This window comes from Phaenicophaeus curvirostris, chromosome 1 (genome assembly GCF_032191515.1).
Source record: "Phaenicophaeus curvirostris isolate KB17595 chromosome 1, BPBGC_Pcur_1.0, whole genome shotgun sequence".
NCBI lineage: Eukaryota > Metazoa > Chordata > Aves > Cuculiformes > Cuculidae > Phaenicophaeus > Phaenicophaeus curvirostris.
This window is the reverse complement of record NC_091392.1, coordinates 90215714-90229936: the sequence shown is the minus strand read 5'-3', so window position 1 is coordinate 90229936 and position 14223 is coordinate 90215714. Positions and strand designations below refer to the sequence as shown.

Here is a 14223-nt window from a genome sequence, read left to right as displayed (position 1 = left end):
TATAGGGGTGCTGCAACAACAAGCGAAGTGTAAACACCTGTTTGGTTTTGTTCATCATTCAGTAGATGTGGAGATAGCCCTACATTAGCCACAGAGGCATTCCAGGACAGACAGAACAAGGGTGCAGGGTGACACCAAGAGCAAGTCACACAAGTAGTTTGGGGCCTGGCTGTGAGGAACAGCTAAGCTAGAGGCTGCAATTCAAAGACAAGAAAAACAAGCATGGTAGATGATCTGAAAGATTACAGAAAGGCCATCAATGGCCCAAAATCCCCCCCAGCTGTACTCCAGGAGCTTTAGGCTGAGTGTAAAGATGCTGACAGTTCAACAAGAGCGCAATGAATGACCCAGCTGGCCACTTGCTATAGATGTGCCAGTGTAACAAGAACTGAAGCAGCAGCAAAATCTGCAGAAAAACATTTCTCCTAGTGCATATAAGGTCCACTGGGGACAAATGTTCCACAAGTCTGTAACTTCTGACACTGCTCCCTTCAATTAGGTCACAGTAGTTTTGAGAGTGAGCATATCCCAGCACAGCTCCTTCCAGACATGTATCTTGCTCCCACTGACCACTTTCCAGATGTGATAGGTGTTCATGCACTACTACAATGAGGCTGAAAGAGATTTCTGTTTAGTAGTCTTTCCCTACTACCACCTGAGGTTTTAATAAATGACTCAAACTGGTTTGTAACGATGGATACTTTTGGCAGAGAGCTTTGCTGACCTACAGTGCTAACAAAACATCACCCAGTTACAGGAAATGGAAGAAAGTTCCCTTTTATTTTTAGCATTGTAAACTTGGTATAAATTGCTAGCTTATTAAAATGTAATCATCAAAATGAAACAAGTCTAGCTTTTTCTTCAGCCCTAAACATTAGGGACTTGGACAAAACCAGAGCTATTTCCAAATGGTTTCTCGCTTCAATCTGTGAAAATTTGTATCACTTCTTTTTCAGATGCCTTGCATTGTCATGAGCCCCAACTGTCTCCCTGCAAAATCAAAACCAGACTGAAAAGGCTGTTAACATTCCTACCCAGTTTAGATATCTGGCTTACCACAAAGTAATTACTACATTTGCTGTGTATCTAAGTTATAATTAACAAGTGCACATGATTGGAAGAGATTCATTGTATAAGTCAAATTCCAACACCTTTACTCACTTCAAACAGCCCCTTGCTTTGGGAGTAATCACAGTCATTTCAATGGGACTACTTGCCAAAGAGGGTACTATTTAACAAGAGCCAAAGTGACCCAATCAGGTACATTTTCTAGTAAGCTTGCTTTTCACCTGTGTTTTATAAACAGACTGTACACACATCAGGATCTAGCATATATAAACAAACAAACAAGTTACAGAGAGATTCAGATCTCTCAATGAAAATGCACTATTTGCTTGGCATTTAGATTTACATTAACCACTAAAATATCAAGTCCATGGTCTGCATATAACCTTGCTAGATAATTAAACTGCTGTTCTGGTTTTTGCTATCCCTATTTGAGACAGATACTGTAATCGCAAAGCTCAGTTGTGAGCTTCTCTGGCAATGCCAGCCGGGAATGGCAAAAGACCACTGAGATAACTTAGTCCCTTCTTCCTCAAGGACAATATACAAATGCTATCGGAAGACACACACAAATTTCAGGCAAAGATTGCTTTTGAGAGCATCTTTAGTTACTGTACATATGCTTTAAGTGCCTGAAGAATCAATTCATTTGAAATTCCTACAGAAAACAGTATACAAATACATAATGCAGCTGCCTGTCTTCCAAACATACCATCAGCACAACTGCTATGAAGTCAGTGTCCAAAACTTACAGTCAACTGCTTCCACTAGAAGCAGGCAGGTGCTTATTCTCACTCATGGGTCACACAGTTAATCATTACAGGGGAAACACAAACAGCATAGGTAGGTCACTAGCAAGAGATCTAGGAGACAGGAATTTAGTTTCCTCTTTTGCTGCTTTCTTGTGTCACCCAGAGAAGCCATCAGTTTATACACCCCTCAGTTCCTCAGCTCACTGACAGTTCCTTTGGTCACACACATGTTGTATAGCTATGACAGAGCTTTTCATGTGATGCAGTAAGGGAAAATAGAGAAATTCTGCTTGTATAGGCACACTTGTCTTTAACAACCTAAAGCAGCTGTGATGTTTGCAAGCATATTTTAACATATGAGGCATTAAACAAGCAGAAACATGAAAAGTATATAATAGGTCGAAATAAAACAATAGGATCTTTGAAAGTTTTAAAGATCAGAAACCTAAAACACGGAATGTGAAACAAAACTGAACCCCCCACATAGTGTACACTACCGCTGATATATGATCCTGCAGTTAAAACTAAGCCAGATAAACAGGTTATGCGCTTCTTACAAGATGCTAACCCAGTAAAGAAACATTTGAATGCCAACAGAATTAGGGAGAAAAGGCGTGAATAATGCCTGTAACTTGTGCTTTCTGTAATGAAAATTCTGGATCTGAAGAAAAATATATCCCAAACAACTTGTTCTCCTCTTCAAATATTATTCTGTATGAATATTTTCCATGGAAACTGGTAAACCCACTCAGTCTGCAAGTAAAACATCAAAACAAAACCAAAAACCACACAAACCCTGATCTCATTGCCTCCATCTTGAGCTCATCCTCACAGCTCCTGTGTGGTACAGTAGCCTTCACTGTATAGCGAAAAACTACAAACCTCTTGAGACAGCACTTCTGCTTGTCTCCAAATTGCACACAGTATCACACATATCCGATTAGTTATTCTAGAAATGAGACATAAAAGCTAGAAGCATTAGCATAGCAAACAGATAGGAGAATTTTTACACCCCTTTTTTGTTTGCTTCCTTCTAAAAAACAAAGGAACCAATCCTCCTCTTACAGTTTCACCTTAGGAAAATGCCACAGACTGCAGTGGACCAACATTAGATTTATACTGGCGTGCACAAGCAATAACTATATGTTCCAGCGCTCTGACGTCATGTGTTAGAATATCGATGAATCTTCAACTGAGATGTTTTGCCTAGATAGCTTTTCTTTTACATAAATATCATCACAATGTTTTATCATCTAGTTTAAGTAAGATCAGAAGAGTTGCTAGAGGATTTACAAGTTGGTCCACTAAGGCTAACATTTGACCTCCATAATGAGATAATGCTCACATGCTTTCAATGAACGCAGCAGGTACAAGGGGGCTACTGCACTGTGATATTTTAATTCACATAGACAGCACATCAACCTTTTAATCATTAGTTATCCCTCAAGCACATACTTACAGGGTCAGAAGGACCACAGAAGTCTCTGAACACTTTTGGAGGCTCAGGTTGTATAATCTCCATTGCTATGCAAGGGCCTGAACACAACTCTGTAACCATGTCCTGGAAGAGAAAAAAAACAGAAACAAATCTGAGCTTCTTCAGGCATTAGTCATGGTTGCATTCCTCCCCAAAACCAGACTCAAATTTACACAACAGGAACAATTAAGAAATATTGGTGCATTTAGGAAATCAAAGGCATGAAACAAAGATGTCATTAGCCTTCACAAGAGAATAAACATTTTCCATTCTGCTACTTGGTTTAGAAGGTGGAGACAGAGATACATTGGAGATTCAGTTTCACCAGGATACCAAATCGCATGCAACAGCATGCACAATACTTCACATTCTTTTGCAGGTACATCTTTACTGCTCTGGACTTGGATTTCACAGAAGTATGCCACAACCTGTCAAACTAGGCTGAATCCATGGAACACACTTTGCTGGGTATAGGCCTTAAAAAAATCCCACACTATGTTCAGCCCATTCCACAGGCAGCAATGTACTTTGCAGTATTCCCTACAGGGAGCACAGTACACAGACTGTATTTGCTTCCAAATATAAACACATTTGATGGCTTCAAGTCATTAAAATGTCTCTTGGGCTTTTGGTTCTCACTGTCTTTTCCTCATGTATTGTGACAAAAGCAGAAACACACAAGCCAATAGAAGAGAACTGACAGAGCCCTGTGGCACAACCTGTTAGGGTAAGGGACCTTAATCTGGCTACACTCTTGTGATGTACTGTTACCCAAATCACAGTTACACCAAAATCCCTGTTTCCCTGGAGCCTCCTGAAGAGTAAAGAGACATCACGCGTTCTGAGTGGGTGATGAAGATGGGTCTTAGTTTTCAAAAGCTTAAATTAACTCTGGGTATTAGTGCCAAGTTGAAGTTTGTTAATTAGAAGTATAGGTTTCACAAGCAGAAAGAACCTATTTTGATGTGCTAGCCTGACATCCTTTTTTAAAGCATGCTCTTATAATTGCATACTTGTCTAGAAATTTGAGCAGACAAGTTTTAAACAAATCAGGAAAATTATAAGAATCAAAATCAATGAGGAAAGGTGAAAACATCAACAGGACATAAGAGAGGATACGAAAGAACAAGCAAGGTACTGCAGTCATAACCCACTAGCCATGGGCAAGACAGGGATGAGCTATGGCAAAGAACAAAAGCATCCAGAGTGGGCAAAAAAGAAGTAGGAAAGAAAGATTAAGTCTTTCTCTATTTTTTATGAACTTTGATGGAAGCTAAATACATAAAGACTTCAAGTAATGCCGCATTGTTGCAAAGACCCGGTATCTTCATAACAGATTCCACACTGAGAGCACGCCCTTTATTTCCCCACTCTGAAGTCTATTCCTCCCTGCAAACTGGTTTTTCTTGTATCATCACTGACATCCCACCAGCAACAGCAAACAACCTCAGCAAAGTTACTCCTAACTCATTCTCTACAACACAAAGCTGAGGATTGAAGATCAGCTGCCATCAACTACAGCACAGAGACACATGGGACCATGTGAGACAAGCGTGGTCTAGCTTATTTAGCTTCACCAAGTCCAAAGACCAATTTAAATAGCAGACACGGTTTCACTGGTAAGCCTCCTAGTCACAGCTAAATCAACTTTTCTTTAGCAAACAGTTTATTCACCAAATAGTATGGTTTGTGGTCAACCAAAACCATTCCTGGAGCTGGATCAAGCTCTAGCACTTTTGATAAACAAAGTGGATTCTAAACTGACCCAAAATAATGTCCCTCCTTTTTCTTTTTTCCCTGCTTTCTCTTCTGGCCACAGTAGGAAATATAAAACAAAATAGCACAAAACCTAATCAATGGTGCGCAAAATTCCATGCAAGAGATACCAACAGAGCTAAAATTTTGGGTAATTGTTCAGCTTTCTCTTTTCATGATGAAGTGCTTTATATACGATGTCAGGCCTTTATCTGACTGACAAAGGGTAACCAGAAGAAATAGGAATAGTTTTTGAAAATGATTTCTGGATGCCAAGTGTCTTCTGTGCTGAGATACTTTGGAATGATAAATAAAACTCAGATCAAAACAGATGGTTCTGAGTCACAGATATAAGAGGTCATATTCCTTCTTCAATATCCTGTTTCGCAATATACATCTTCCTATTTGGCCTGCACTGACAATATCTGTTGCTGTTCCCATATGTGCCTTTCTTGGATGCCTTTACCATCATGATTAGCTTTCCCACATCTTCCCGTTCCACAGATATCTTGAGTGTACAGAGATATTAATTTCACTTAATTTCAACTGAGTGAGTGCATCCAGCACATATGGCTTGCAGGACAGAGCCTTAGATTCACACTTTTCTTCAAATCCCATCTAAAATGTATCTTCTTTATTGACTTACCCTGTTTAAATGTCACCTTCCCTTCTGAGTAATTCTCCAATTAAACTATGTAACTAAAGTTTGCAGCTTATCAGAGGTCAGAGATCGTACAAAATTGCTGCAGGAGAAGATGGCAGAGAATTTCCAGTTTGGTTCAAAGCAGAGAATTTTGCAGTACCACAGGATTCTTTGGGCCCTGAAATACTTGTCAGATGTTAATATATTTGAATTCTGCCATGTACCTACAAGTCTGCCTGTCCAATCTTCCTTTGGTCCTTGTAAAAGTGGTGCTATCAGAGAAAATTTAAAGACTATTCCCCAGTCTGAGAGTGAATTAAAAGTACTCCTAACCTATTTAAAGACAAATTTACAGAGCCCGTTGAAGGAAGTCATACTAAACAATCATAAAAGGTGGGGGGGTGGGGGAAGAAAAAAAAATGTCATTATCACAGTAATATTAGTAACTGTCTGGAGTTAGAGATAGCACAATTTTCAGGATGAGTTCATGTGAGAACAAGCTAGAACTGGTCAATACCAGGTTCCTAAAAGAAATCCTATCACAATCCAAAAAAAATGAAAGATGTGACCACTTCCTCATGTAATCGTATTTTATTTTTAAACAGCTTTTTCTGAAAGTTATGCTTACCGTGTATTCATCAACGACACCTTTGTAAACCTCATAAAATTCTTCCACATTTGCACGCTCCATGTTGAACTAAGAAAACAAAAATGTTAGCCAGTCTGCCTTAAGCAACAACTGCAACAAAATAGACATCCCTTCTTAACCAGGAAACATTCAGAATACTCTTCTAAGTTTTACTAGGTGAAAGGAAGGCTTTACAGTCGCAACGTGAAGTTAGTCAAAACATAGCCAAAGATGCCATAGGCAACATAGCACACAGTATCTTCTTCCACTTTAAATAAAAGTAGACAATGTATTGTTGGCTGATGCCACAAAGAAATGCAAGAGGATCTGTTTGTTGTATGTTGTTGCATAGGGGGTACTCTTCATTTGTGGTGGGGATATGAGTCACAGGGGGATTTCAGACCTTGAGACTTTCACAAAAATCAAAGGGCAGGACTTGTAGGACTATTCTTAGGAACAATATCTGTGCCAACTTCCTTTAACTGCTAAGGGTGATCAGAGTGTCAAAATCCCTTAAGTATCTTTAAAAACCTTTCCCTAAAATCAATTAAGGAAGGATATTAACAATAATTTCTCTAATCTTAGCTAGTATATTTTGTAAAAATATCCCAAATTGCTCCAGAAGAGACAGGTATCATTATCTCCCTTCTAACTATAGGGAAACTGAGACAGAGAGAGTGGCTTGCCTCAAGATCACCCAGCAACGATAAACAGATAATGTGATCAATCAAATAATAAAACACAAATATCACAAAGACAATGCTGACCCCTAAACGTTGCTACACAGTCTGCTCAAGGGTTTTATACTGCAGAAAGACACCTGTGCATGGCTGTAAAATGCATACAGCACTTACCCAACTTCTGTTTATCAGAAAAACATACACAGAAAGGAACCTACCATCTGCAAAGCTGAGATCTGAAATCCTTCATTGATGATGGCTTTTATAATCTTTCCAGCTAGTCCTGAAGAAACACATAAAAGACAGTAATCAAATTTAAAAAGTAGAGTTTACAACTGGCAGGTATTTATGCCAATATACCACTTATTTTCAAACCAAATAAAAAGTGCTTGTGTAACACTGTGAGAGGAAGAAGAGAGCAGAGCTGAGTTCACATACTTGATGTTCTATCTAAAGTCTAGTGTTGATGGTTTCAAACAACTAAATTGCATGCAGTTGTTGAAAAGAATCTCTACCCAAAAAAACCCCATAATTACTGAAGCCTTATAATGACTGACAACAGCAGAATTTGACTTCTGGTCACTAAATCCTTCTATTAACAAGTCTGTAAATTGCAGGACTTTGTAGCACTGCATAAATTTAGTAGATGAAAATAACACAAATCTAGTATCTAGGTTCTAGCATGCTCAAGAACTGAATTGTACCCAGTCTGACAATAACTGTGGCATAGGATTGGCAAGCTTCCTACCACATTTAAAGGTCAGTGGAAGGTCTGAGTAAACGAGACAGAGAGTTGGAGAGCTTTGAAAAATTGTATTTACAAATGAAAATTAAAAAAAAAATTGTCCCTGAAGTATCCCCCACCATATTTTCACATTAAGGTTTATGCAGAAAAACTTTCACGTATAAAACAGTGCATACTTCTTCCAAAAATCTTCAAACTACTAAAAGGAAAACCCAAGATTTTAGTACATACTCAGTCCATACATCTCTTTGGGTTTGCAGAATGCAGAAACATGTGGAGGTAGGTGCAGCTCCTGTCCTACTTAGGCTGTTTACACCATGACTTATTAGCGCAGATAAAAGCATCATTGTTACACTTCTGTGAAACCAGGAAAATATATTTACCCTTCTTTTCAAGGTAAAAAAAAAATAATTGCTACAGCAAAACAAAGAGACTTGGGCAGGTTTGCCCAGGAAACACAAGACCACGTCAGAGAAAAACAATCAGACACTCAGTTTCTTTTTGTCAACACTGCCGGAAAAGCTGAGCAGCTCAGAAACTTCTGTGCGGGTTCCAGTGAGGCAGCCAGCCTACAGTCTTGACTCCAGAGACGAATGGCCAGTTTATAAAGAGATAAGTGACTGGCTGGGGATCAATCAGGAAATAAATGAATAAGTAAACTATGTCAGAGCATCAACATTTCCTCATTCTCAAACTTCAGAGCCAATACTCCAGTCAACAACCACTGCTCCACCAGAAACTAAGAACGACAAAGAAAGGGCAACCGCAGACAAATGGCAACCACCACTTGCAGGGACAAGGCTACCTTGGTATGACAAAGCTGCTTTGCCTGACAGATCTCCATTTTACGCTGCATCAGTCAAACATGGGCCATTCGCACAGGCCTTTACTGCTGGCAAGCTTCTAATTAAAATACTCATCAGCTATCAGGCTCTGGGGTATTACGGAAATCTGCTTTTCACAGAATTTTTTTCCTCACCAGTTTTACAAGCTATAAGTAAAATCAATGTTTTAGGGAAACAAAGGGGAACTCAAATGTTCAGCTTTCTGGGCTGCTTTTCTACTAAAATCATTAAGACTTTTCTTCTTTGCAGAGAGAAGACAGGCCCCTTTAATGACAGGAATCAAAGTAGAAATGTATTTTGCACAAAGGTCTTTAATACAAGATTGATTTAACAATTAATTGTGATAAACCTATGAAGATCTTCCTCTGCATTGTATGAATGAGAGTGAACTCAGGAATAAGAACAACAGAGCATCTTGTTGCTCCAGGCAGGTTGCCTACAACTGCAACACCCAAAAGGCATAACTAAAGGAATTATTGTCACAATTATGAATAGATAGATGTCTTGCCAAAAAAATTCAAAGTGCACTGAGAAAAAGGCATGAGATTTCATTTACATACGAAGTAGGATGGTACCTCCACTTCCCAGATGTGGGAATTGAGGCACAGGAGGATAAGCAAGTTGCCAGTGGCAGCACAGATCTAGAAATCCAGTGACTTGGTCTCCCTTGCCCCAGTTTAGGCAATACATGTAGCACTTCTCCTAGGGACACTTTCCTTTCAAATTCTACCTGAACCAAAATAGAAACAAAAAGTACAGAGGCAATCCCTAAGCAACAGAAGAATGGAAGCTAAGGCTCAGCTTGGGACGTTATTTCAGGCTTTCCAACAGTTGCATGACTGAATTGGGACGTGTCCTCTCCTTTGTGAGCAGATAAGGCTGAGGCAAGAAAGAATTAATTAGATAGAGTGCCATTTCAGCAGCTTTCAACAATTTGTTTTCAACTTCAAAATCCAGATCTGTAGTGAAAAAACAACTTTTTAAGGACCCTTCAAACAGGGCCAGTGCATGTTTAAAATGTGATTACAGTAAGAACCAAATCAAAGCTGGAGATTAGGCACCAGTTATGATGAATTTTCAGTCACAAAGCACAAAAGAATCACAAGTACTCCTAAATGCAACTCAGGGAATTTAATACTAATCCTAACAAGTATGAGAGTAAGAGAGAGAGAGAGCAAGCCAAAGCATGCACGTCTTCTGTCTCCTAGGCAGCATTATGTTACTACACACCTAATAGAAGGCAAATAATCTTCCAATGTATTTTTAATCAGATATAATTATATGGCACCAAGACCTCCTCAATTACATCGATCTTCTACAATTTGTTGCTCTACAACACCCAATTGTGCTACAATGAAAATGGTATTTCATTAAGAACCAGAAAGGTAGCAGGGAAGACAAGCTGAATTATGGATTGGGATAAAATAAAACAGTTCATGAAAGTCACATTTAACCTAACAGCACTTTAAGTAATGGGACACAACAACAGTGTTACTGGGACCTGCCAGTCCTATGAACCACCAGCCCCACAACTAGGAATGTTACGATCTTTTCTTTGTTCTTGGCCTGTTTCTCAATTTAACCATTCCACCACTAAAAGCTTATCAGGCCAGACAGCCGCTTGCCTTCAAAGCAAGTCAAGAATCAGCTTCCTCATCTCAAATTTTATGTTATTTTTAAAATACCTTTCCAATAATTAAAAATAATTCCTTTGAAACAACAACAGGTTTTTTGACAAGAACACACAAACTGCTGTAACTAATCAGATCAATGATCCACCTAGGCCAGTAACATATTTGTAGAATCAGCTGCTACCAGATGCTTAAAGTAGCACTAACTATAAGTAGCAACTTCATTTCACATCTATTTTTAACACTTTAAAATGCAATTTTGCTTCACAGTATAACGAAATTATCTGATTCCTTATTCTCAAGCGTTAAAGGTCCTGTCACAGAACTCCAGAGAATCACAATCAGGCTTGACTCCCAAAGACCTTTTAGAATTTCAAAAGAGGACAAAATGGGACTCCGATCTGGGTCCTCCTGCCAAGCGTTTCAGTTGAAGTTCTCACTAATCTTTGATTCAGATAACATTGCAAAACACTGTGCAGTAACAAAGTGACAGATGTTCTTGAAAAGCAGATTTCTTCTCAGCAGCTGGTCAACCTGTCACCTGAAGAACAAGGCTTACCTATCTCTTGCTTTTGCTTTCTCTACTTAGAAATAACACTACTCTAGACATTTTTTCTATGCAACAAAAATAAACCATTTCTAGAGGCTCCCCAGAAGTCTGGCCATAGCGGTAATCTGAAGCTATTGATCTCCCTGGTTTGCTGTGTACTGTATGAAATAAAGATATCCAGTCATTTCTTGCATTTGTTCTCTGGAGCAGCAAGAAATGAGTCACAGAGGGACAGAGCGTCTCCTGTGTGACACGCATTGGGCCAGAAGAGAGAAGGGGAGCCCAAAATCTACCCAGTCTAACCTAGGGAAGAGAGGAGGGGAAGACAAGTGGATATAGACAGAAGATACAGAGGAACACATGAGGAAATGATGAGAGAATATTGTTTATAGTGATAGAATCCAAGTTTTTCTACCATTCCCTCTAGGCATTGTATTAAAGGAGGACCTTAAGAAGTCTGAAGGGCAGGGCAGCTTTACAGATATTTGTGGAGAACTCCACCAGCACTGCAGCGCTGACAAAAATCATTACAAACAATATTCATTTGAAAATACTAAAAAAAGGTGAAGGCAAAAGATGTCACCACTGCTTTCCCAGAGAACAGAAACCAGCATTTTGCTAGCAGAGGAAAAATCATGCATACAGACAGTAAATCTTAGGAGACCTTGAAACCAAAATGGCTGAGCATTTGATGCAACTGAGAATCATAGAATCCTAGAATGTTTTGTGTCAGAAAGGATCTTAAAGATCATCTGTTTCCAGTGCCCCTGCCATGGGCAGGGGCACCTTCCACAAGAATGGGAACCAACAGAAAGATTCAAAGGAGGTGAAAGTTCAAAGGCTTAAACACCACTGCAGCTTTCTGAACGACTACAAACAAGGCAAGACCATATTTGTTAATGTCAGACAGGGCATTAAGACACAAAATCATTAAAATCTGCAGGAAAAAAAAAGTACTCTGGCAAGTCTTGCATGGGAACAGATAGGAAGAGTCATTCAAGTCAAAGATTGCAGCCAGGCTACAGAATGTATCCAGCAGATTTGCTGTGTAGTGCGTACCATTTGAGAAGGGAATTTGAGGAAGAAAGAATGATTAAGTAGGAAAAATCAATACTGCTACAGTTATGCTGAATCAAAATGATGGCTGTGTATTTACAAAAAAACTGAAAGGCTTAGGTTTCTGTCTTTCTTTCTTCCTTCTTGTGTTAAGTGAAAGCTTACAAAGAAATATCCAATTTGATTTTCTTTTTATGTCTTTCTTTCAAGATGTTCATTATTTTGTATTTCTTTATCACATCCACTCTGATTATTTCTTTAGAGAAGATTATGGTCAATCACTCTGGCTAGGAGAATGTTTCTATGGCTATGATTATTTACTTTTGCTTATTTCTCAAGTATGAACAAAACTAAGCATGATATTTTAGTCAAAGTCATACAACTGGATTATATGATGCCATTCAGTACTATAATTCAAACAAATCATATGTTTCTTAATATATCTTTTTTGTTTCTGGTTATTCCTACTGAACATTCTGCATGGGACTTTTCATGAATGGTTACAGTTAAAGAGTCAAAATGGTTAAAATTATGCCTTATAGTGTGCATTTGCCCATAATTATAAACAATAATTTTAATCTACTATTGCACTGTCAATTTACTTAACTCTGAAGGTTAAAGCCCTCAGGAGATACCCTATAATGTACTCCAGCCTTTACTAATTTTATATTCCACTTCCTGTGGAAGGTTAGCCAACTCACTATCCTAGATCAATAGTAAATATACAGTAAGCTCTTTCATTTATATTCAACTTGACAAAGAGTATCACATATTCCTACATTCTGACTCTTGGCTGTTTTCAGACCAATACTTTGCCCCTCTCCTTATGTTCTGATTTGAAAAGGGCAGTAAAAGAAAAGACTTCAACATATTTATTGTTTGCTCCAAGATAACAGTGAAGTTAGACTGTACATGGGTGCATTTTTTAAACTTTTCCAAAACGTTCTTAAAAGCTTCTGGTAACAAAGGCTCTATTACATCGCCAGATATCAGACCAGTGATAGAACTTGAAGTTTTCCTTAATAATTAGATACCTTCACCTAAACTAGTAAATCACAGAATCATAGAATGACTTGAGTTGGAAGGGACCCACAAGGGTCATTGAGTCCAAATCCTGTCCCTGCACAGGACAGCCCCAACACTCACACCATGTGTCTGAGGGTGTTGTTCAAATGATCCTTGAATATTGTCAGGCGTGGTGCTGTGACTGCTTCCCTGGGGAGCTGTTCTAGAGCTCTACAACCCTCTGAGTGAAGAATTTTTTCCTAATATCCAACCTAAACCTCCCTAGCACATCTTCCTGCCTTTTTCTCAGGTCCTATCATTGGTCACCAGAGAGAAGAGATCAGCACATGTTCCTCCTCCTCCCCTTGTAAGGAAGCAGTGAACTGCAATGAGGTCTCCCCTCAGTCCCTTCTCCAGGATGAACAGATCAGGTGGCTTCAGATATGCATATATATGCATATGTTTTCCAGATTTACACATAGAAAGCTGTATATCCCTGTCTTCTCGACCTCAGGTTAAACAGATGAAACCCTTCAAGTTTTCATCAAGTTTTTATTGGCTAGATCTCATACTTTTTGCTCTCAGTTGATTATGTTACTTTTCAAACAGCAGATGCAGAAACTGGACATGGCATACAAGTCGCGTTCTCACCAGCATTGAGCAGAATTAATTACTGAAAAGAAACTTAAATGAAGTGTGTCCAACATTGTGAACACTGATTGTGCTTAGGATAGATCACTATTCTGTTTCTCTACAGACTTTTCACTGATAGCCTGCCAGTTCTTCTGTATTTTATATTTATGCATTTATTTTCCCTCCTCCATGGCAGTACTATGCAGTCATTTACACTCAGTTTCTCATCTTCTCCACTTGCTCCATTTCTGCAATTCATCAGGGATGTGCTGAATTCTAACCACATCCTCCAAAACTACAGTAGGCGCTTGGTACCATCTGCAAACACTGCAAGCACACTCTGTGTCCTCTCCATCCGAGTTATTAATGACAATACTGACAAGAACTGACCCAAGGATGAGTGACAAGATTTTGATTATAAAATCCTTTTAATCTGATGTGCTCATGTTCAGGAAAATTTAAAGGGAATTATCTAAAGCTATGTTCAGGAAACAATTCAAAGCTATGCAGATGCCTGTGTTGTAGAGATCTAAACACACAAACTACTTCAATAAAGGAAAATTTTGGTTTCCTAACAGCAAGGGACTTCGACAAAGACACTGATATTCAGGTGAAATTAGAGTATCTGGCTCTGGTTTACCTACCTTTATGGAAACCATACTTAAAGTCTATTTCCATTCAAAAAAAGACATGCTCGTAAATGTCCATCATATCATCACTATAGAAGTGGTTTGAATGAAATTTTAGACGCTCTATGC

General features: G+C 38.8%; 1 protein-coding gene across 1 annotated transcript in view; it reads right to left on the bottom strand.

The window, feature by feature from the left end:
- The window catches only part of NME7 (NME/NM23 family member 7), a 98630-nt gene that overhangs the window by 37016 nt on the left and 47391 nt on the right, over nucleotides 1–14223 (bottom strand). The window contains exons 8-10 of the mRNA XM_069867827.1: nucleotides 7219–7283; nucleotides 6321–6389; nucleotides 3277–3378 (exon numbers count right to left, since the gene is read on the bottom strand). Of these exons, the coding sequence (XP_069723928.1) occupies nucleotides 3277–3378; nucleotides 6321–6389; nucleotides 7219–7283 (236 nt within the window). The remainder of the gene's footprint in view (nucleotides 1–3276; nucleotides 3379–6320; nucleotides 6390–7218; nucleotides 7284–14223) is intronic.